This window comes from Micromys minutus (assembly GCF_963924665.1).
Source record: "Micromys minutus genome assembly, chromosome: 28".
Lineage (NCBI taxonomy): Eukaryota > Metazoa > Chordata > Mammalia > Rodentia > Muridae > Micromys > Micromys minutus.
In genome coordinates, this window is record NC_137963.1 from 38,038,578 (window position 1) to 38,060,820 (window position 22,243).

At 41.4% G+C, this 22,243-nt stretch overlaps 1 protein-coding gene across 2 annotated transcripts in view; it reads right to left on the reverse strand.

Annotated features, from left to right (window-relative positions):
* Positions 1 to 223: 223 nt before the first annotated feature.
* The window catches only part of ZCCHC7 (zinc finger CCHC-type containing 7), a 172,748-nt gene continuing 150,728 nt past the window's right edge, over positions 224 to 22,243 (reverse strand). For both annotated transcript variants that reach the window (XM_080940365.1, XM_080940366.1), the window contains exons 7-9: positions 8,583 to 8,678; positions 5,575 to 5,692; positions 224 to 1,964 (exon numbers count right to left, since the gene is read on the reverse strand). In XM_080940365.1, coding sequence (XP_080796491.1) covers positions 1,528 to 1,964; positions 5,575 to 5,692; positions 8,583 to 8,678 — 651 coding nt within the window. In that variant the 3' untranslated portion in view covers positions 224 to 1,527. The remainder of the gene's footprint in view (positions 1,965 to 5,574; positions 5,693 to 8,582; positions 8,679 to 22,243) is intronic.

Genomic DNA, 22,243 nt, shown 5'->3' on the forward strand with positions numbered 1-22,243 from the left:
ATGTACAGCTAAGCTTCCATGAAATAAATGCATGTTCTCACCTGAAAGTTCCATTTTTATTAAAGGTGAATAGATAGAGAAGGTATGAAAGAGAACTTAAAAATAGTAAAAAATCAGAGACATCCAAAATGCTCAACAGGAAATGAGTAACTAACAAAGCAGGCACAGAGAGAAACCCAAAGGGCTGGTCATTAAGTGTTAACTCCATCTGTGGGTGGAAGAATCATGTCTGTTTTCCTTTACATAATGGTTATGTAATGTCAGTCACTACGCAGACACAAAGGGCTGCATGTTCTGTAAGCATGGCCAGCACTGTGACCCAAGGGCAGGCTTGCCACCAAGGCAGCAGGAGGTGGTGGCTTCAGGCTCTTCAGGCTGCTGTGATCAAAGTGGAGCCAGAGGCAAGAAGAGCTTTGATATCCTAGATGATTATATAGAGCCCTTTTGTTTCAGACTATGGGTTTTCCATTGGGTATTTGTTATGTAAAGCGACCTCTTGAATGTGCATCTGTTTTGACTTCTTCATCCTTGTATGCAAAGAGCCCGTGTGTTAATAAGCTGAGTTAGTGACAAATTTCACCAGACACTCAGGTGTAAAGACCCAGGAAGGAGCTTCTGTTTCTGTTCTTCCTTTGGCAGAAAAAAGGCTTATCTCTATGCCCACCTGTGAAGGTGCTCAGCCTCTTTCCTATCAGAAAAAGAAGGTGTGTCTAGGGCGACCTGTCTAACCCAACTATGCTCTCTGGGAGCCAGGCTCTCACTGTCTTTTGTAACAATAAACACATTTACACATGGTTTCAGGCATTTTATTTTCCTTATTCTAACATCAGGTTTTCACAAGTGTAAAAAAGGCTCGTAAGTACAAAAGATTCTAAATAGCTTTGCAGTGTTTAAAAAGATCTGCGAGAGCAAATTAGGTTGGTAATATTTATTTCTATTTCTTGAACTATGGCTGTTACCCAGTAAGAACAGTGCCCTGCGACTGCACTGGAGTTTGAGGACGCCTCTCACACTTGCGTGCCCACACTGCACACGTTGTTTGTGTGCTTTGATATGGCCTCTCCTCCACCTCCTCCAGGTTTCAATGATGAAAGATTACTTTACGTGCTGTTCTGTACAGAGAAAGATTCCAACAGCCTCTGACGTGAGCAAAGCTGGGCTTGGATTTTCACTGATTTTTCAGTGCTTTTTTTTTTTTTTTTAAAGAATATTTTAAAAAAAGTGGTGACTTTAATAATAATAAACTCTCTTCCAATGAGCTTTTAAGTCCTCAAACATTGTAGATGAATTATATCTGACGAGCTTGCTATTTCTTCAAAGCATTTAAAAAGGTTTTCTTGAAAGAACAATTTTCTACCTCAAGTTTGCCTTCCTACCTAAGGACACCCTTTGGACACAGACCTGAGCTCTCTGTGGCCTCTGTGCAGCAACTCCAGGAACGGTGAGAATTCAGCAATCAGATCTCTAGTCTCCCTTCATTTAGCAGATATGAAAGCATTCCCAGAACTCTGAAGCACGGAGAGCAGGTCAGAAGCCACTTGGCTTAGGTTTCTTCTTCCTTTGCTTAATAAGCAATAAATCATCATGGCCGCCATCCTCTGCGCACTTCCTTTTCTTCGGTTTGCCCCGCTTGCTCTCTCTGAGAAGCTTCTCTTCTCTCAGCCTGTGGTAATGGGATGCATGGTGGAGGGACCGGGAAGGCTTCTGGTTGTTAACACTGCCAGCAGAGTTGAGTTTTGAGCCCCTGGGGAAGTCTTCGTCCTCATCTCGAGCCTGGTGCCTCCTGTGCTTCTTCCCTTCTCTGCCACTGGTCTTCTCTGCCTGCGCCTCCTTACCGTCCCGAGGCCACCCACTGCGCCTTCTGGAGGAGTGGCTCTTTCTCATATCATGGTGGCGCCTCTTATCTGCCTCTTCTATGTGTGGTCTTTTGAACTGCCTTGTGAAATCTCCATTCTTCTTGATATCTGTAAGGTATAAAAGTATTTGTCTATTTAGTCCATGCAGAGTTCTTGCATTCGTAGAAGTGACTCAGCAGACAGAGGAGGAAGGCATTCAGACACGTGAGCAAATGGTATCCCTTACAATCCTGACTGCTAAAAATGGGGACACGTCCTCAAATCCATTACTCTGACTGACAATGCTGGTCAGTGAGGCTCAGAGTAGCAGGACGTCTGGGAAGAGTCAGCCTGGCCATCTTTCTATGACATCTGCGGTGGTGTCTTGTTAGGACCTGATATACTGTCATGAGCATCTGACAGAGGCACTGTGACAGGAGTGAGCGGCAGCTGGGACTGAGGTGAGGAGCAAAGACAAACAGACCCCTGGAACATCACAGAAGTGGTCGGGAGAAACTTAGCCCAAGCTTAGGCATAAAATAAGTTCCAAGGATCATAATAAGCCTCAAAGTGTAAAACTAGCTAACAAGAAAACAACTAATCTTCCCACATTATAACTCATAAGTGCTCACTGCCAGAGTGCAGCCAGGCCTTTAACCTGAGGACATCTCAGGCTTCTCTGGCGATCTCACTACTGAGTCTGCTGGTCATGCACTAATTTCTCTACTGTATGAGTAACGTAAGCCACATAGATGAGTAGGAGCATCATTTAAAAAGGCCTGAACTCAAAAGAAAATAATGCCAAAAGAAAAAAGTTAAAAATGTTAAGAGTCAGTAAAGAATTCGGAGAAAAGCTTAAAAAACGATTTTATCATGAACAGTGAAGGAAACCTGGGAACACATCTTGATTATACCAAGAAAGAGCAAAGGCAAAGAAAACAGATTTGAAATTTAAAAATTATTTATTTATTAGTTTAGGTCATTACTTTTAATTCTGTGTAGGGACGCATGTCTGCAGGGTCTATGCACTTGAGTGTTGGTGCTTGTGGAGGCCACAGGCAGGCATCAGATCCCCTGGAGGTGGCATTACAGACGATGGTGAGCCACCGTGTGGTGTAGCAGCCAGTGCTCCTAACCTCTGAGGTGAGTGCAGGCACAGAGCGGGCAGAGGACCTGGGGCCCTGCTTGGAATGGTGAACTGTGAGAGGCTCGGTGAGGGAAACCCCAGGAGTCACCAGAAACCCATGTTTTATGAAAAATATTTGACATATAAAGGGGAGATAATTATTTGTCAAGTAGAAAAATTTCAAAGGAATCATTATCTCTGCAGAGACAGAAAAAATATTCTTAAAAATATCCTTAAAGGTTTCTGAAGTGTTCTTTCTGAGAAAAATAATAATTGTGACTAGAATAGGAGTTTTGAAGTAGAGGTTTGGTTTCTGGAGCGCGAGAAAGTTTTAGTTTTTATAATTATTAAAACTGTTTTTGGGGCTGGAGAGATGGCTCAGGGGTTAAGAGCTCTGACTGCTCTTCCAGAGGTCCTGTGTTCAATTCTTAGCAACCACGTGGTGGCTCACAACCATCTGTAATGAGATCTGGTGCCCTCTTCTGGACTGCAGGTATATGTGCAGGCAGAATGCTGTATACGAAATAAATAAATCAATCTTTTCTTTCTTCTCAGTGTTTTCTGGCCTTCTAGTTTCCAACCAAAGCTGACCCTGCGCTACAGCTCTCTCAGAGGTTCTCCCAGAACCAGGAGGGTAGAACTGGTCCCCAGAGGTGCTGACACACCTGAGAGCACAGCAGGGTCAGGCCACTGTCAGACTCACAAGACCAGCTAACAGGAGATAAGCAGATGGGGAGAGGTAAGTCCAAGAACCTAAGCAACAGAAAGCAAGGCCACTTGGCATCATCAGTACCAGTTCTCCAAGCACTGCAAGTCCTGAACTCCCTAACACACCAGAAAAATGAAGCTCATGATGATGTTAGAGGATTTTAGGAAGGTCATAAAAATACAGGACAACACAGGTAAACGGATACAAGTCCCTAAAAAGAGGAAACAACCAAACAGGTAAAGGAATCAAACAAAACCATTTAAGATCTAAAAATGGAAATAGACACAATAAGGAAATCACAAAGGGAGACAACCCTGGAGATGGAAAACCTAGGAAAGAGGTCAGGAGTCACAGACACAAGCATCACCAACAGAATACAAGAGATGGAAGAGAGATCTCAGGGGCTGAGGATACCATAGAAATCATTGACACAACAGTAAAAGAAAATGCAAAAATATCCAATACATACAAAGAACTCAAGAAGTTAGACCCCAGAGAATTAAATAACCTTATTTAAAAATGGGGTATAGAGCTAAACAAAGAATTCTCAAGTTAAGAATACTGAATGTCTGAGAAGCACCTAAAGAGATGTTCAACATTCTTAGTCATCAGGGAAATGCAGATCAAAACAACCCTGAGATTCCACCTCACACCAGTCAGAACGGCTAAGGTCAAAAACTCAGGTGACAGCAGTTGCTGGCAAGGATATGGAGAAAGATGAACACTCCTCTATTGTTGGTGGGATTGCAAGCTGGTATTTCCATTTTGGAAATCAGTCTGGAAGTTCCTCAGACATAGTATTACCTGAGGACCCAGCTATACCCCAAAGATGCTCCAACATATAACAAGGACACATTTTCCACCATTTTCATAGCAGCCTTATTTATAATAGCCAGAAGCTGGAAAGAACCCAGATGTCCTTCAACAGAGGGATGGATACAGAAAATGTGGTACAGTTACACAATGGAGTACTACTCAGCTATTAAAAACAATGACTTCATGAAATTCTTAGGCAAATGGATGGAACTAGAAAATATTGTCCTGAGGTAACCTAATCACAAAAACCCACACATGGTATGTACTCACTGTTAAGTGGAAATTAGCCCAAAAGCTCAGATTACCCAAGATACAATTCATAGACCACATGAAGCTCAAGAAGAAGGAACAAAAATATTCACAGGAGGAAATATGGAGACAGAGTTTGGAGCAGAGACTGAAGGAAAGGCCCTACCAGGAGATCCAGCCCATATATAAACCACCAAACCCAGACAATATTGCTGATGCCCAGAAGTGCGTGCTGACAGGAGCCTGATATAGCTGTCTACTGAGAGGCTCTGCCAGAGCATGACCAATACAGAGGCGGACGCTCACAGCCAACCATTGGACTGAGAATGGGATCCCCAATGGAGGGGGTTAGAGAAAGGATTGAAGGAGCTGAAGGGGTTTGTAACCCCATAAGGACAACAGTACCAACCAGCCAGAGCTCCCAGGGACTAAGCCACTATCCAAAGAGGACACATGGAGAGGCCCATGGCTCCAGCTGCACATGTAGCAAAGGATGGACTTTCTGGGCGTCAATGGGAGGAGAAGCCCCCTTGGTCCTGCAAGGCTCAGTGCCCCAGTGTGGGGGAATGTCAGGGCGGGGAGGTGGGAGGGGGTGGGTGGGTGGGGGCCCACCCACAGAAGCAGGGGGAGGAGATATGAGATAGGGGATTTGTGGAGAGAAAACATTTAAAATGTAAATAAAATATATCCAATAAAAAATAATTTCATACCATTAAAAAAAAAAAAAAATAAAGTGTTTTCTGTGCTAACCAATAACTTCCAAAATAGGCAAAGATAGTTTAACAAAAATTTTTTGGAGCTGTTGCAAAAGTGACCTAACCAGAAGTTTATTGACAAACCTTTCAGTTTTCGATTTATTCTCCGATCCCTTTGTTGGATGTCGTATTTGGCATCGTAGCAGTGTATGAATGGAGATGTTGGGAATGTCTGGTTAAACATCCGTCTCTCTGTGCATTCCTGCAATTGCATTTGAAAGAATGACAGCACAAGTTTGCATTATCAACAAACCTTTTCACGAGCTGCTGGTCTACCCTGAGTAGAATTGAGTTAGTCCCACCCCACTAGCATGGCATGCAGTGGCTGCTGAGTAGTCCTTGCTACCGTGGAAAGGGACCAGCTAATCCAAAAGCCCTACTATGCGCCTGAATTTCCTCCCTTTTTAATGAAGGAACTAAGGAACTTAGTTTTCTCTGCCAAGCTCCTTCCCCAGTTTGAGTTAATAGCATTGGGGGGGGGGGCACCAACTCGATTTGTCTTGTCCTTTCTGGAGTTTTTTGCATTATATGAATGATTTGTCTGTTTCTTCCAGTAGCCTTCACATCAAATGCTCCTTCCTGCCCTCCTGCTCCCTAGCCTCAAACTGTCTGGGAACTGTTCTTTTCTCCACACACATATGCCATCTCGTTTTAACTCTACACTCATTAGTTATGGGGCAGTGATTTCTTTACTAAAAATGTCTTATGGTATGTACTGCGTACTGAGCATAATCTTTGCTCCCTCTGCTTTCTTTCTTTGCTTCCCTTCTCCTCCTGTTCCTCCAGTCAGTCTATGGCCTCCCATTTGTCCCCTTTGTCCCGGGCTAAGGGTTCGTAGGGTAGTAGTAGGCCAGATCTACCTGGAAAATGTTCCAGGGTAATAGACCCTCTTTTCTCTGCTCCCTCAGCCACACTGAGATCAGTCCTTCCGCTGTCTCTCCTGTGACTGGTTTCCCGTGTCTATTTCCCAGTCTCTGCCCTTTGGCTTTAACCATTCCCCATACACGAGGTGATACCAATGGATACAGCAAGAGACTTTCCTCTGGGGCCTTCTCATCTGCTGTCTAACATCTTGCATGAGACTTCTTTACTAATGTTCAGCATTTCCTAACTAAGTACTTAAGAAATCAGAATGCTTCTAGGAAGCACATGAAATAACCACACAGAATTTAGCTGGCTCATCAATAAATCATAAGTTACGGTTACATCAGGAGTCCTAGAAATCTTGCTATATACTAAGTTGGTATCCATGACAACAGAACCCTTTCACTCTCCCAGCCCCCTCACCCTTCCCGTCCTCCTGGAACATCCTATTTCTCCCAGTGCCTGCTGCTATCCTTGCCTCTCCAGCTAGAAGGAGTGGAGTCAGGGAAGGCAGGCAATACAGAGAGATTCAATAACCACATCTGAGGGCTGAGTCCCTGAGACCGACAGGGAGGAGCTTGGCCACCTTTCACTACTGGGGCAGTCTCCTATTTGGATACTGTTCTATCTAGACAGATGTAACCACATAGAGCCATATCGTCTCACAAATGTTTCCCAAAGCTACATGTAAATGATATTTTGATTATCCACATCGCTGGTCTCCTCCATTAGCACAGATAATTGATAGCTGGTATATAATTTATCTTCTGTTCTGGATTAGCCACACCAATGATCTTCTTCATTAGTGTTGGATAATCTAGAGTTCCTTCAACTATGGCTGCCAAATTTGTTTTACTATAAATTGAAATTTGTCTAAGTCTAGATTTCAGGAATATATTCTAAATGCTCTCGATATTCCCATCTACATTAACAGCAGTGACCAGTAAGCAGGAAGCATCCAACTGTAACTGTTTTTCTTTAATTGAACACAAATGCTAAAAGTTTACTCTTTTGCTTTAAAGAGATAAGCAAGCATATAAATTAAATACCTGTGTAATGTGTGTGGCAGTGGATTGCTAACATGAGTGTTTCCTAAAAGAAAACTGTTGGCAGTAAGAGGTGTGCACAGAACAACAGAAGTCCCAGGGATGGTGATTTTCTCCAAGACTCTTCTGTACGTAGGTTTTTGGTGCAAGTCTACAAAGGTGATGCCAAGTATCCCAAAGGCTCTCGCTGCCTACAGTGAGTTTTCCTACATGAGAGACAGCATCAGAATGTCGGTGCTATACAACTTCTTTGCCTTGGAGACAAAGACTGAATGCCACAGGGGAAAAGAGTAGTTAAAGCCCCTGGCTGCTGCCCTCTGGTTCCTGAACATGGAAGAGACGCTCAGCACTTTTCCTTCTCTTAGCCTTTCTGTCTCTTCTCATCTGTAGGACTCCTAAGGCACAGCTGTACCAGAAAGGCGCCTCAGCTGGAATCCAGAGCTCGTCTGCAGCACTGCCCACTCTATGGCTTGCCTCTCCCTCTGCTCTGAGACGTCCTGAGCTGCTGCCGGGTTTCTTCCTCCTACCATGGGGTCTGGTTGATGATTACTTGGTTTCTAGGTTGTTAGAGCCTATGTGGGGGACAGAAATCCCTTGCACAAGGATTTCTACTCCCTGGGCCCGTTTTTGCCCTTCATCTTTACAGTTCCCACAGTGCACAGGTCTTAGCTCGCGTGACCCACTGTTTCACGCGTACTGTGGCAGCTGGCTAGCGGACACTCACCGCCTTACAGCTCTTACACCCATCACAGGGCCTGGACTTTCAGTCTGGACTTGCAGTGTTGGCTGGCAGGGGATGTGGGTACTTGGGAAGTAGGTGTGTGAGCCAGTGCTGCACAACCTCTGTTTCTACTCAATGTCACAGCTTGCATGTGAATGACAAAAACACAAGTGAGTGTGGTACCAGGGAACCCAATAAATAGTTTAGTAACAGGCCATGGAAGGTGCAAGAACTCACTCTGCCTCACTAACTTTATGAGCTAAGCTTGTTTTATATAGGAATATGGTTCAGCAGTTCTGTTGTAGGAATACAGGAAGTAAATTAGTTGAAAACACAAGTCTCACTACCGAAGATTACATACAAACAAGTAAGTATTCCGAGTGACATCCATTTGGGAAATCATCCTTTCAGCGACCACTCACTAACAAGATGCATTACGTTCAAATGCTGCTCAAACTTACATGTCCATAATGGCCTTCCTGTGCACAGTTGTAGCAGTACACTAAGGCTGACTGTCCAGAAGGGGTCTTGGGCTTCTTAGGAGGTCCAGGTTTGGTCTGCAAATAAATATTTGTGAGAAATTACTACATGTTAGAGGAGAAGCTAAGAGCCCATCCTTTCTAAAAGAGTTCTTAGGTAAGAAAATCCTTAGGAATATTGCTTCTTAGAGTGTAGCGTGAAGTGAGAGTGGCTCATGATGGAGCCCAGGAAAGAACATGTAAGGGGCAGACAGAGCTCATGAAAGGGACAGAGAAGGGAAGGTTCAAGGCGGAGGAGACACAAGAGGACAGAAGTTCAGACTTAAAGGACACTTCCAAGGAAGGTCTGACCTACACTGCCAAGCACAACAGAAGCCTAGCAACATGAGGCACAGCCATGTCATATGCAACCATCCACAGGGCCTCACTGTGAGAGCCTGGGAGGGCAGAGCAGGGTGAGCACTAAAGGGATACCGAGAGAGTTATGCAGCTATTATCACACAGCTAACTTATTAAACTATACCTCAGGCATTTCCATACGCACACTGTGCTACACAAGAAGAAATGCTAAGAAATTGAATATAAACTGACGAAAGGGAGTAGGCACAGGTTATCATTTTGAGTAGCACCAACAAGAAAGGACAAGGTAATGAGGCAGTGTTTGTGAGGAAGCGTTAGTTGGTGGAGTTTTAAACGGGAGCAGTTGGCTCATGTAGGCTGAGATGGAGAACTGAGAGGAGGGACCAGAACAGAGCACAAAGCCAACCTTTAGAAGGTGGCGGGCTCAGCCGAGAAAAGGAAAAGGCCATCTTTATTTGCCCCCCTTTCTCCATGCAGTTTGGTAAACCCCATCTCTCATGCTATAGGGCTTCTGTAACAGAGTGCCAGTCTGCGGTCACGTGGTTTGAGCTTGCAGGCATAGGGGAGAGAGGAGTCCTTGACACAGAAAAATAGTGTGTGGGTAAGAAAAAACTCTAACACCTCACTGTAGCTCTCATGTCTTAGAATATAGAGCTGTATGGCCAGCTGCTCTGTGTGATGAGCACAGCACAGGGCTCAAGGGAAGACAGTGTACTTCTCTCAGTCTGTCATGGCAGGGAAGGTGCAGAGCAGCTCACAGTGCAGCAGACAGGAAACAGAGTGGGAACAGAGGCCATCAGGGCAAGACAGAACCTCCAGGAGCACACACACCCTATCTAGCTTTGCTGACTTTCTCTATCTCCCAACAGTCTATTCAAATTTGACTCTAGCAACTGATCAGACCCACCTAGAGGTATGCCTTAGTAAGTTACTAGTTGCTATTAATTCAATCAAGTAACAAGACTCATCATTCACCGTTTGAGGAAAATAAAACCTGACCAGTCTTTGCTGCTGAAAATAATCAAGGCACATATAGCAGCATTTACAACCTCAGCTATCACGAAGTGCTAAGTGGACTTTAGCAGGGAAGCATGTGCAGACACGTGTCACTGCAGTGGCACAGACTTTCCTTTAGGTGGTAGAGCTCCAGAAGTTATTAAATTATTATACAGAAACATTTTTCCTCATCTGAAAAAAATGACTGTTGTTTTAACAGGAAATAAAACTGCAGAGCATACAGAAAGAAAACAAAATCAAAGACATATTGTAACTTTTTAAGGACAAAGCTGTTAAAAGCTATTCATGGTTTGTGCTTGGTGACACACACCTGTGATCCTGTACTCGGAGGTAGAGGCAGGAAGATCAGGAATTCAAGGCCAGCTTCAGTTACACAGTAAGCTCCCAGCTACAGGAGACCCATCTCAAAAAACCAGGAAGAAGAAGAAAAAGGTTAATGATGTGCTATCACTTAAGATGGAGCCTATGAAATACACTGGACTTACAAGTCAGGGAATTGTAGGTAATGGAAACTATTGAAAGCAATTTTACCTGAGTGTCTGGGGCAGAATCATTTGCTGTGAGTTTATCCTAAGTACAAAGACAGTGAAGGGGCTTAGCTGTGAATGGAAGGGGAAGGGAGCTTGGAGAACAGAGCACAGTCCACGGATGGCTCTAATGTCTGTCAGAGTCCTGAGCATGTGGCACAAGTACATGCAGACATTTGCAGCAATTCATTACAAACAGTAACTGCAGAATCCATGCAGACATTGTCCTAAGGTCTGATAGTGGAGATGTAGCAACACAATAAAATAGCTGCTTACATTTCTAGTGAGGGGAGAGATAAAGCCACCCCCCCCCAACTCCTTCCCTCCCACACAATACACATTTGTATAAACAAGAAATTGGAATAAGAGGGAGTGAGTCACTGCTGGTGCCTGAGACTGGTTTGCTGATGGGGACCCTAATGCTGAAGAAAATCAGGCATGTACTTGTGCTGACTGACCAGCACTACTCTCTGCAAAGTCCCAAGGCAAGTCCGGGCCTGCCATCTTAGAGGATTAAAACCAACAAAACAACAAACAAACTCCTGTACCTTGAGGTAGAGTAGGCGAAAGAGTGGAAGAGGAGGTGTTAGAAGGTGAGGAGGGTCAGTCACCCAGGATTCTAAACCGAAGATGGAGATGCGCTGCCTCTATTTTAAGTGACCCGGTACGCTAGCAAAGGACTGGAAGCTAATGGTAGGCAGGCAGGTAGGTACTCAGCAACCAGTCGGCAACTTAGCAGGGTGTGTAGCTGATGATAAATGGAACAGCCAATTTCCAGAATAATAAATGTTTTCTTACAAAGGTACACATCTATGCTTGCACATGGGATACAGGATATACTCTATCACTAATGTAGATTGGCTTTATAGTGTATACACACACACACACACACACACACACACACACACACACACACACACACACACACCTTCTGCTCACCCTACCTGTGCTACCGGACCATTCACCTTACACTGCATGATTAATAGAGCCTTATAATTGGTCTGGATGCCTCTTTCTTTGTAGCCAAAATTATTCTGGTTTGTCACTCCTGTAACAGCCTCTCTTTTTACTCACTAAGACCCAGAATCTTACAGAGGGTCACAGCCTTCCTCCCTGTAGCTGCCTGAGTGCCTTGTGTGTCTTATCACCTCACTGGTTTCTTCGGTGCTCGACACTCCACACAAACGTCCTTCTATTGAGAGTTTAGTACCATCCATTCCACATGGGAATGTTCTCCAGACACAGAGAACTCATTATCCTAGTAAGGCCTCCAAGTGGCGCTCCCTATTCCCTTCCCTTTGTCAAACAAATCCCCCAAAACACGCCACACCAGATATACTAAATAGTTTGTTACCTCACCTATCCAGTCCTACCCGACCCAGCAGTGAAGGACAGTTGCTCACTGTGGGCCCAGCTCCTGGAGCAGAGCCAGGCGCACGGTGAGAGTCCGGTCAGCAATGTCTGAAGGATGAGGCACTACAGGTGCGGAGCACACGGCTCACGGAAAACTGGTGAATTGTGGGTATCCTTAGTCACACTTGAGATACTTCGGAAACTATTATTTTTGTACCCCCAAAAGGAAATCTATGAAATCATGCAATGAAACGTTAAAAAGCTTGACTAATAGCATATTCTCCTTGGTGTTTTTCCCACTTCACGTTGAGAGTACGGCACATCCTTGGAAAACCAGGAGGGATTGGTAACGCAGAAGAGGAACTCCGTCTTCAGGGAGACCAAGAGATACTTCTCAATCGAGATTTGAAAGCATGTTTCATATCGACACTTGTTACTTTATTTAGAGAATAATCTGAAACACTGCCTCAGTGTTCATTTATGCCTCTGGATGGAGCACAAATATTTGATGTGCATTCAACTGAATAATGTCACTATTTAAAAACTTCCATTATTACTAATAAAAATAGCAGCAGTATTTATATTGTTATGAAATTCTACACTGTTTCACAATAATTAATTAGTAAATGACTTGACAAACGTTATCTACATGCTCTCATTTTAATAAACTAGCATGTACTAGGACTTAATAGAAATGGAATCAGCCTAGATCTTACCTCGTTAGAGAACTCTGTATTAGAATACAGTAATGGAAACTCAATAATGACTTCCATTGGACATGTTTTTACACTAAGACTAAATACAAATCTTTAGGCTATTTCAAGTATTGGAAATATAAAATTTTGACCCAATACTTATACATTACCTCTTTTTTTTTTTTTTTTCTCTTTTTCTCTCTCTTCGAGACAGGGTTTTACTTTGTGGCCATGATGTCCTGGATCTCACTAGACCAGACCAGCTTCAGGCTTACAGAAACCTGCCTGTCTCTGTCTTCTGAGTGCTGGGATTAAAGATGCACACCACCACTCCTGGTCCACTTGTTTCTCCATTTGTAATTACCAGCAAATGTCCAATTGAAAGTAGGCTATGCCAGCTGGTAAACTCTAGGTCTAGGTGCACCATGTGAGTTGGAGTTACTGACAGAGCTAGGGTGAGCGTGTGAGTACAGCTTTGTCAAGACTTCTGGAAGTAAAAAGTGTATCAAAGACCTTCACCCAATAGATACCAAACAAACTATTTATGAAAGCAGGCTTTTTTTTTTTTTTTGTTACAGACATTTAAATAATCTATATTTGTAGGGTGATATCTTGGAGATTACTTTACTATCAATATATAGAAGTAATAACCTGGTAGACAGCATTACCTATGAAAGGTCCATCCCATCTGCTAGTGTTGCTGAAAGCTTTTCATGCATCAGTAAACTCAGTAAATATCAGAAGATAAGGCATAAGCCTACCACGCCATGGATTTACTCCTAATGTCTCCTCAAAGTGCAGCCTGATGCAACGATTACAAATGATTTTCTCCTAATGTCACTTTACATAACCCTTTTTCTGCATGAACAGTTAGTGCGGAATGAATGAATGAACGCCATTAGAACAGTTAATCATTACCGAGACACTGGCCTTACTCCCTTCACTACTAAGAATCTCCATGACAAAGGCCAGGAGATCATAATGCTAGAGCGGCCTCAGTGTCCTAAATCTAACAGTAGTTTTTATGCTAATGAACCTGCTGGGCATCTCCCCCTGTGACCTTGGGCTGACCTTACCTACACTGACTTTGATCCAATGAGGGCTAACATCTAGTTGAAGCTCATTACTATACAGGATATGCAACTGATCTTACTAATTCGAGGCAATTTCCTACTCTTGTGACTGAAAATGGGTTTATTTTTATAATCACACATATACTCAGAGAAAAGACCGTATGTTTTTACTTATCAAGCCAGTTTTCATACGAGCATATTGTAAAAAGCACATTACATGGCTGGGGTAAATGTATTCATAACCAAACCCAACACCGAGAAACAGACAATAGCCAAAATCTTCCTTCCGTATGAATACTTCTTAAATGGATGGATTTTCATATTTGAGAAACACCTTGTTAATTCCAAGCATTCACAAATAATTTTAATCTTTCAACAAATTAGTATCTGAACCCCTTCCTTAATAATGATATATTTTAACAAACCTAGCCCTCAAAATCAAATAGGCTGTCTCAAGAAAATGTTATCCCAAACCAAAGTGGCACTCTTACTCAAATTCCATTGGCTGATGTGATCTTCTGGCATGTACTTGACATTTGAGCAAAACAAGCTTGAATTTAAAATGCACTTGTTTCCTGGTAGTGCTGCTGAGTTTTGCTGGCTCTCTGTGTTGTCTTTAGCTTATAGCGAGTAGGCATGGAAGAACAGGTGCTTCCCCTTTCCTCTGACACTCAGATCATACACCAGTAGCTAAATCTTCAGCATCCAGACAAGGGAGAACATCACTACTGTCGTCACCATCAGAGGCAGGAATGGAAGAGGGCAAGCCATATACATACATATATATAAATGTAAATTAGAAATAGGAAACCAAGGCAGAGCTTGTGATGAACAGCTGGGACCTCAGGCACTGGCGGTGCGCAGGCTAATACTTTCTGCTCTTGGTGTCTGGAGGCCGATCCTCCACGGTGATGTCCATCATGGTTTTGAAAAGGGCCTTCTCTTGGTCCATGTTCTGATAAATATTTACAGCATTACTTTTCTTTGAGGAACACTGGGAGATATTTTTGCCCCAAGCTAAGACAATGTTTCCTTTATGAAGGTTTTAAGCTTTAATTTTCTTACTGAGAAAAGTAACTCTATTGCATTCCAGAGAACATTACTATTAATTCTTCTAAGTACCATATATAATAATATACATATATTTCTTATGTATTAAAACTATATCATATACCCAACAGACTCCCAATTCGTCAGGTAATTCCTTAATTAGGTGGATTTGTGAAACATGCATTATGTACACAGCAGACCGGAACGTCTGTTTTGGAGCGTTTTCCAGTCTATCAGGTGATTACATCATTAAGCCACACATGCTACGTAGAAAAATCCTTATGAAAATTCATAAAAAATGTACAGCACATCATTAGCACACAGCAGGCATGTATGCTTTTTGATAGTTTTCTGCTTAAAAAAATACATGAAGTAATTAGTTGAGGTCAGGAAAATATGAGAATAGCCCCAGACACTGGCAAAAATGAAATTTACAAAAAAACTGCATCTCTCATGGCTTGGCTGAGAGTAATTTGCTTTCCTGGAAAATGGATCCTTGAACAGTGTTAATTTGAACCGCAGCAGAGTAAGTGTTGCTATATTGATCTGATATTTCCAACATACATCTAGCTTTCTCCCTGCCTCTTTCTTAGACATACTTGAGTTTTACAAACCCATGGGTCAAAAGGTTGCAAATGTCCACTGGTAAATCCAGGAATTATTCAAGGCCTTGCAGTTCCAAATGCTTACATATTTATGCCTTCATTTAACGTAATCAAGAGTTTATTACATGGGCTTTTCATTTCTTGATAAGCAACAAAAAAATGTTAAAGATATGTATGTTACTAGCATATACTTTAATAGTGAAATTACATATTGACTACATTAAAAAAGCAATAGGCTCTCTAAAAGACATATATTTAAAGACTAAGATAAAAGTGTAAGTTCCATAAGAGGGAACTATTAAACTGACCACTTTCTAATCTTTCTGTAAACAACACACTTGCCACTAAAACCCCAGCAACAAAGCAGGAAGAAAAGCGCAGACCTGGAGAACAATGAGCATCTGCACGACAGTGAGGAGCCCACGCTCACTCCAGATGCTCCGTCTTCCAGGCTTAAAAAGCCCCCCATTTCCTCTAAAGGTAGCAGCGTCTACTCACTGGGCCATGGCTAATTTTACATGGAATGCAAAAAATGTTAGTTTAAGTTTAATTTACCACCCTATTTAAATATTTCCAATGTAGCTCTTCAACTGCAGAGCTATCCCTCCGTCTATTTTAATTTTAAAGTAAGTTAGCATAGGGCTTCCTTCTTAATCCCCAGAGACTACCTACATAGTGACACAGATGCACACATTTATGACGGCGACATAAATGCTCTGCTCTTCTGAAGTAACATTAAGTGAAAATCGTTTCCTGGAAAGATATTATAGGTATCTATATTTTATTTGCCATCTTAAACATATCTGGGTCTTTATGGCCTTATTTTAAAAATGTATTTCCTTTTTATATTTCCTGGTGCAAATGGACTGCATAAATAAGCGATGTGCTATGAGGCTTCAGACCAGCCGATAAAACCTTTCAATTTTCATGCCAGCTTCTTCTTTTGTAATTCAAATCTGCCTGGAAACTGGCAGCTCTGAAAACTGAAACAAGCACTGCCACAAATACCTTGTAATGCTATCGACCTTGTCTGCCCATGCAGTGAGAAAGGGGGTGCGTATGTGTCTGCAGCCATCCAGATAACACAACTCATTTTTTTTGGGGGGGGGTGAGGTGGGGATAACAGAAGCCAGCCCCAGACTGCACCAAAAGCAGTCATTACCAGGCAGGCTGGAGAATAAGTCTCTTCAAAATACACAGTGCATTTAAAAACCACATATGAGGCTGAGCCACTGCTGTCATTACCAATTTTAATTTAGCTCCTTCAGTTTGCCAGCCAGATAAACTCTTTAGTGCAGTTTTTTAATCTATTTGCCACATTTATGTTTCAGATTATAGTAATATGGATAGGAGAAGGAATCACTTTTAGAGGAAATAAAGCAATAGATCCGCTTATCGGCACCCATCAGAAAGTTCATTAATCAGCTAGGCTTTGTGCCCTCTAAATTGAAAGGTTAAATAATCCTCTCAGGAGTATTTCTCAGCCCCTCCACCAATTGTCCAGAGAGGAGCTGCCATTCATAGCACATGGGATCAGTGACAGGGTATCTTACCACTGTTTGGACCCCAAACAATGACGGACAAATGGCCTGGTTTACAAAGAAACCTTTTAGTACACAGATGGAGAAGGACCACAAGCTTTGATGTAGGGGAGGGCTGAGGAGGGTGTGGAGACAGGACATAAGGGAAGGGACAGAAAAGAATACACACGTGTGTAACCCACAGACCCTTTATCTGCAGGTTTACTGGGGTAGACTGTAAGGCACGGGAATCACGTTAAATACACATCTTCCAACCATATGAGATGCTTACGGAAAACTCCACTGATAATTATAGATCAGAACCATAGCTCTACTGTATTGATTAGTTAATAAATGGGGACCCAAATAAACCTCAAGCTTTTAATTTTGATTATAACTCCATGTAACTTCCCTCCCAAGCTTGCTTATTTGACTAGAGCACTGTTCATAATTGCAAGGACCTATCTTCAGGGTATGAAGTAAATGGTCTGGTTTTTTTTTTTAAATACAGTAATAGTCTTTTTAAACTTTCATATTTTAAAATTTATTTTATGTGTGTGGGTGTTTTGCCTGCACTTATTCTTGATGCCCACAGAAGCCAGAAGAAGATGGGTGCTGGGAATCAAACCCAGGAGCAGCCAGCGCTCCCCAGCTCTACTCTTTGATTGGATAATACATTCTGTCTTAGCCCTTGCTTATCTTAATATAAGGAACATGAACTTCCCAGGACATGTTCTTCAGAGGGCAAATATTGCACATATCAAGGAAGTGCCTAATTCGATGTTGACTTTTTTTCTGAAGCCACACACAACAGGAGGATTGCAAAGCTCAGCCAGGTCTCACGCTATTCTATTCTATTCTCTCTGGCTCATTTCTGGTACTGGTCGTGTGCAGGCACAACTAGTTTTATCTCAAGTGCAAATCCCTGGTATATTATTTGGTTTCCTTTCCTGTCTTATTAAAACTACCCCTCCCTTGTATAAGGCACTATAATTGCTGTGTGCTATTTGGTTTCATATTATTCTCGTTTTAAAGATGTACATAATTTGCTTGCAGTAACTAGTCATAGGACATTGAAGTATCAGTTAAAATTATGTGCACAATAGCTTAATCCAGGTATTTTAGAGTGATGTCATTCCTTATTCCCATCCTTCCTTGCTTCTCCGCTTCCTTTAATGGTGGAGATTAAACCCAGTGGTAAACATGCACTGCATTCTTACATATGAAATGTACTTCACCCTGTCACTTTCATAGGAAAGGAAGTCACTTAAATCTTTCGTGACACAATCTTAAGTGTTTATGCTGATGTCAAGGTAAATCAAATTAAGAAAATAATTTGTTGCAGTACTTAATTAAGAGTTACTCACCTAAACCGGGCGTGGTGGCGCACGCCTGTAATCTCAGCACTCATGAGGCTGAGGCAGGAGGATCTCGAGTTCCAGGCCAGCTTGGGCTATATAGCGATTCCAGGCCAGCCTGGGCTACATAGCAAGACCCTGTCTTGGGAAAAAAGAAAAAAAAAAAGAAGTTACTCACCTACATTTTTTGAAACAAGTAAGACAAGTATAAAAAAGTATAAGTATTTAACTTCAGTAACTGTAAGGAGGAAACATTGTTAGGAGGCTAAGAGAGGTGATTACAACCTCCTCACCTTGAACAGAGGCACTGCAGCAGTGAGTCTTGGTGCGGGCGCCCACCTTGCTCTGGCAGTGCTTACCTGGTTTAACCTGCTTTATGAGGAGCTCTGAGGCACTGCACAGCTGCAGACTTACAAGTCCTGTGGGCGTCACCACCCGTTTCACACACAGAACTAAGCCTCTTCTGAGTGAAACACTTTAACTACCACCTCTGTGCATATACCACACAGAGGAATCAAACTTGGAACCAGAGCACAACCTTACACTGGCATTCTTTTCCTTCACTGTGATACAGAACATTGGCTCATTGGCAAGCCTGCCCTTCAGTTCAAATCTCAAAGCATCTTTTGCTAAAGAAACACGAGCAATAAAACTGTAAAACAAAGGACACGTTATAGACCCAAGACATAACAAATGGAGACTTATATTTATAAACAAACTTAAAGCACAAAAACTTAGTTCTCCTGACTGCATATTCATATGACGGCATTTAGCTGGGAATGGTAGTTCATGCCTATAATCCTAGCTCCTTGGAGGCTGAAGCAAGACTTTGTAATCCAAGGTCAGCCCAGACTAGTTTCATAAAACCAACAAGTGCAAAAAATGTAAGTGGGTATTTATAAGATCAGACATTACAAAATTATAAAGATGGCTTTATATCTAGTAGTTTCAGTTAAATTTGTGTGCATGTGTATGTGCATGGTATATATGATGTATGATATGATATATATATATATATATATATATATATATATGATGTATATACATACACAGTTTTTTTTTAAAGAAATGAAAATAAAGCTGGGCATGGTAGTCTACGCCTGTAATCACAGCAGTAGGAGGCTGAGGCAGGAGGAACGACCTGTCTCAAAACAAAACCAGAACAGTCTGGTGGCCTTACAAGTAACTGGTGTGTGTGTTTGTATGTATGAACTGTTTTTACCAACATAGATTTCTGACCTCTCACATTAAAATAATTCTTATTTTTGACAAAGAATCTATTTATATGTTGGTAAGCCAGCTAAAGTGAAGGTATAACTTAATCTCATATACATATATGCATGTATGCATGCACGCATATATTCATATATGTACATTTGGTTTATATAATAGCTATTAAACTTTCTTTTAATTGTTCAATATCTTCCAACTTTGTAGCATTTTTCTTCGTGTAAATTAGTAATAAGGGCCAATTCTTAAACAGCTAGAAGAAATATTCACGATGTACAGATCTACACATAATTCTCCTGACTTTCTAATATACAGTTAAACTACCAATGCCTTTCAAGTCTAAACTCAGGTAAATCTGTAAAGTAATTCACGAATTTCTAGTCACTTAAATAATACTATTTTTTGAAGTCTTAGTGCCAGCTTAATTTGTTCATTACAGAAGCATGTGTAAAGTCAAAACCAAGCTCTGGCTCAGACCCTGCTCACGAAGAGGCCTTCCTGAGTCACATCCAATGACTGAGCTGACGCTAAGACTAATTGGTGCGGATCACACTGGTTTGTATACCCTGTTTACATTGATTGCTGCACTGGAATATCCAGAAAAGCACACAGCAGAGTCAGCCACTTAGAAAGTACTTTAAGAGTGGCATAAGCCACCTGTTTATCTAACGTATGAAGAATGTAGTAAATTATACTGCATGCTATCTCTCTGCTCTGAGGTAATCTTACGAGATAGAAGCTGATGAACACCTCAGATGTGAAAACTGTAGTCTCTGGTGTTGGATGGCATATGGCGGTCATCTATAAGTCTGAGAAAGTTTAGTTCACGGGTTTTATTGATTCATATTCACTCTCACTGTAAAGTGGCATCCTTTCCAAGAACAGAGCCATCAGTAAAAAGGATAGAATGGAACTCATACATATGTTTTACTAAGGAGACAAAAGGAAAAAAAATTCAAAGTGTACCACATTTAAAATGTAAACACATAGAAATAGACTTTAACTAATATTTAATTATTAATAACTTTTCCCTACAACGATTAAATATAGTTCATCTGTAACTAAAGTGAACACAACAATGGTGGGAAGAAAAGAATAATAAAATGTCTAAATGTAATTTTCTACCTCTCTGTTATTCTCAGGAAAAATAGACTGGAAAATTAATGAGTGCAAGAATGTCTTTAAAATTTGAAGCAAAACTCAAACTAGAAGTTCAATGGTGAGTGTGTAAACCCTGAGTGTGCTGGCCATTTTCTCCAGCACTGTGAGGCAGGTGAAAAAGTATGGGCACCCCCCTTTGTTTTAAAAAAAAAAAAAGCTCAAATGAAGAAAATAGTTACCAACTCTAGTAGATCTGTGGCTTAAACTAATCTATCACTGAGCAGCACTGCTAGCTAACATGGAGTGGGGCGGGCACACTCAGAAGGTGGAGTGGGCGGGCACACTCAGAAGGTGACAAAGCACAGGCAATGCACACTTCTTGCTTCACAGTCTCAAATGCTTGTGTCTACGTCAGGATCATAAAGTCTTTACAGTATTCAAATATATTTAAGCAAGAACAAGCCTATACAAAAAAATACCATACTGATTTCCTGTCCAGACAAAATTACTTTTGAATTAAAATATTAAAAATCATGTGTGTTGTAAAATCTCTGAAAGAATGGGTAACTCATATTCCTTCAAAAGAAGAAACTTTTATATTATATGCATGTGTATATGGCCTGAAGTAACATGAAAGGAGAAATAACATGTATTAATAATGCACAACTTTGACACTTGTCCACTTTCTTTTGTAGAAAGCACTTTAGCAAACTGCTTTTTGGCAATTTTTCAAATTATATTTTTTAAAAATGAATCTCATTTATTGGGACTGATAATTCCAGGTTTCACCCTCTTTGAAAGTACATTTTCTTATTGCTCTCAATGATTAATTCTGACATGTCGCTGAATTACTATAAAAAATCAGTTAATCTAACTCGTTAAGTATAGTCATCTCTCTTTGTATATTAGGCTAAAAATGATAAGACTGAAGTAAAAAATGATCTATCATAATTTTGACATCAAGGGCAGTACAAATACTAAACCATTTCAGATGAAAATTTCACGTGAAAAATCTTTAAAAATGATGTCATGTTACTGTCCAAATATATTTTCTACTATAGAAGTCATCAATGCTTATCAAAAAGTCTTATTGGTGCGAGGGCACATACTTAGCAGACACAATGCCCTGGGTTTAGACCCAGTACCTAAAACAACCAACCAAACCTTGTTTTTTAGGTATTAAGCAACTTGGAAAGGAAACAAAGCGGCCTGCTACACTTCAGAGCCTATGGAAGAATACATCCCCAAGTGCTGCAGACAAGGTGCGCTCCGCACCAGGTCACAAGCACAGAACTTCAACAGCTTCAGGACTTAAGGGGATTTTAAATCAAGTTGAATTTCTGAAATTTAACAAATATAATGTCTTAATGGCAATATAAAATTCACAACATGGACACAGCAGCACCTTAGAAAAATCCCTATAAGCTATGAATATTCTCGGTTCTTAAGAGTGGATTGCACTTTGAATTTATAAAAATGTTTTTTATGATCATTTCTGTCAGGCCCTTAAAGATGGTACAACATTTTTTTGCTGTTGTTTATTTTTTTTAATAGTGAAAATGAGGCAGGCCTCCCTCATTGTTTTGGAATAGATAGTTCTAATGATAATGCCCAATCAGTTTTATTTTCTTAAATACACACTCGGGGCTGTTTCCCCTGGTAACGTGCAAACAAACACAGGAAAGATGAAGACTTCTCAGCTGGGCAGCATGTAGACAGTGCTCTCTCACGGCTGTCAGGTCTGCCTGGGAAGC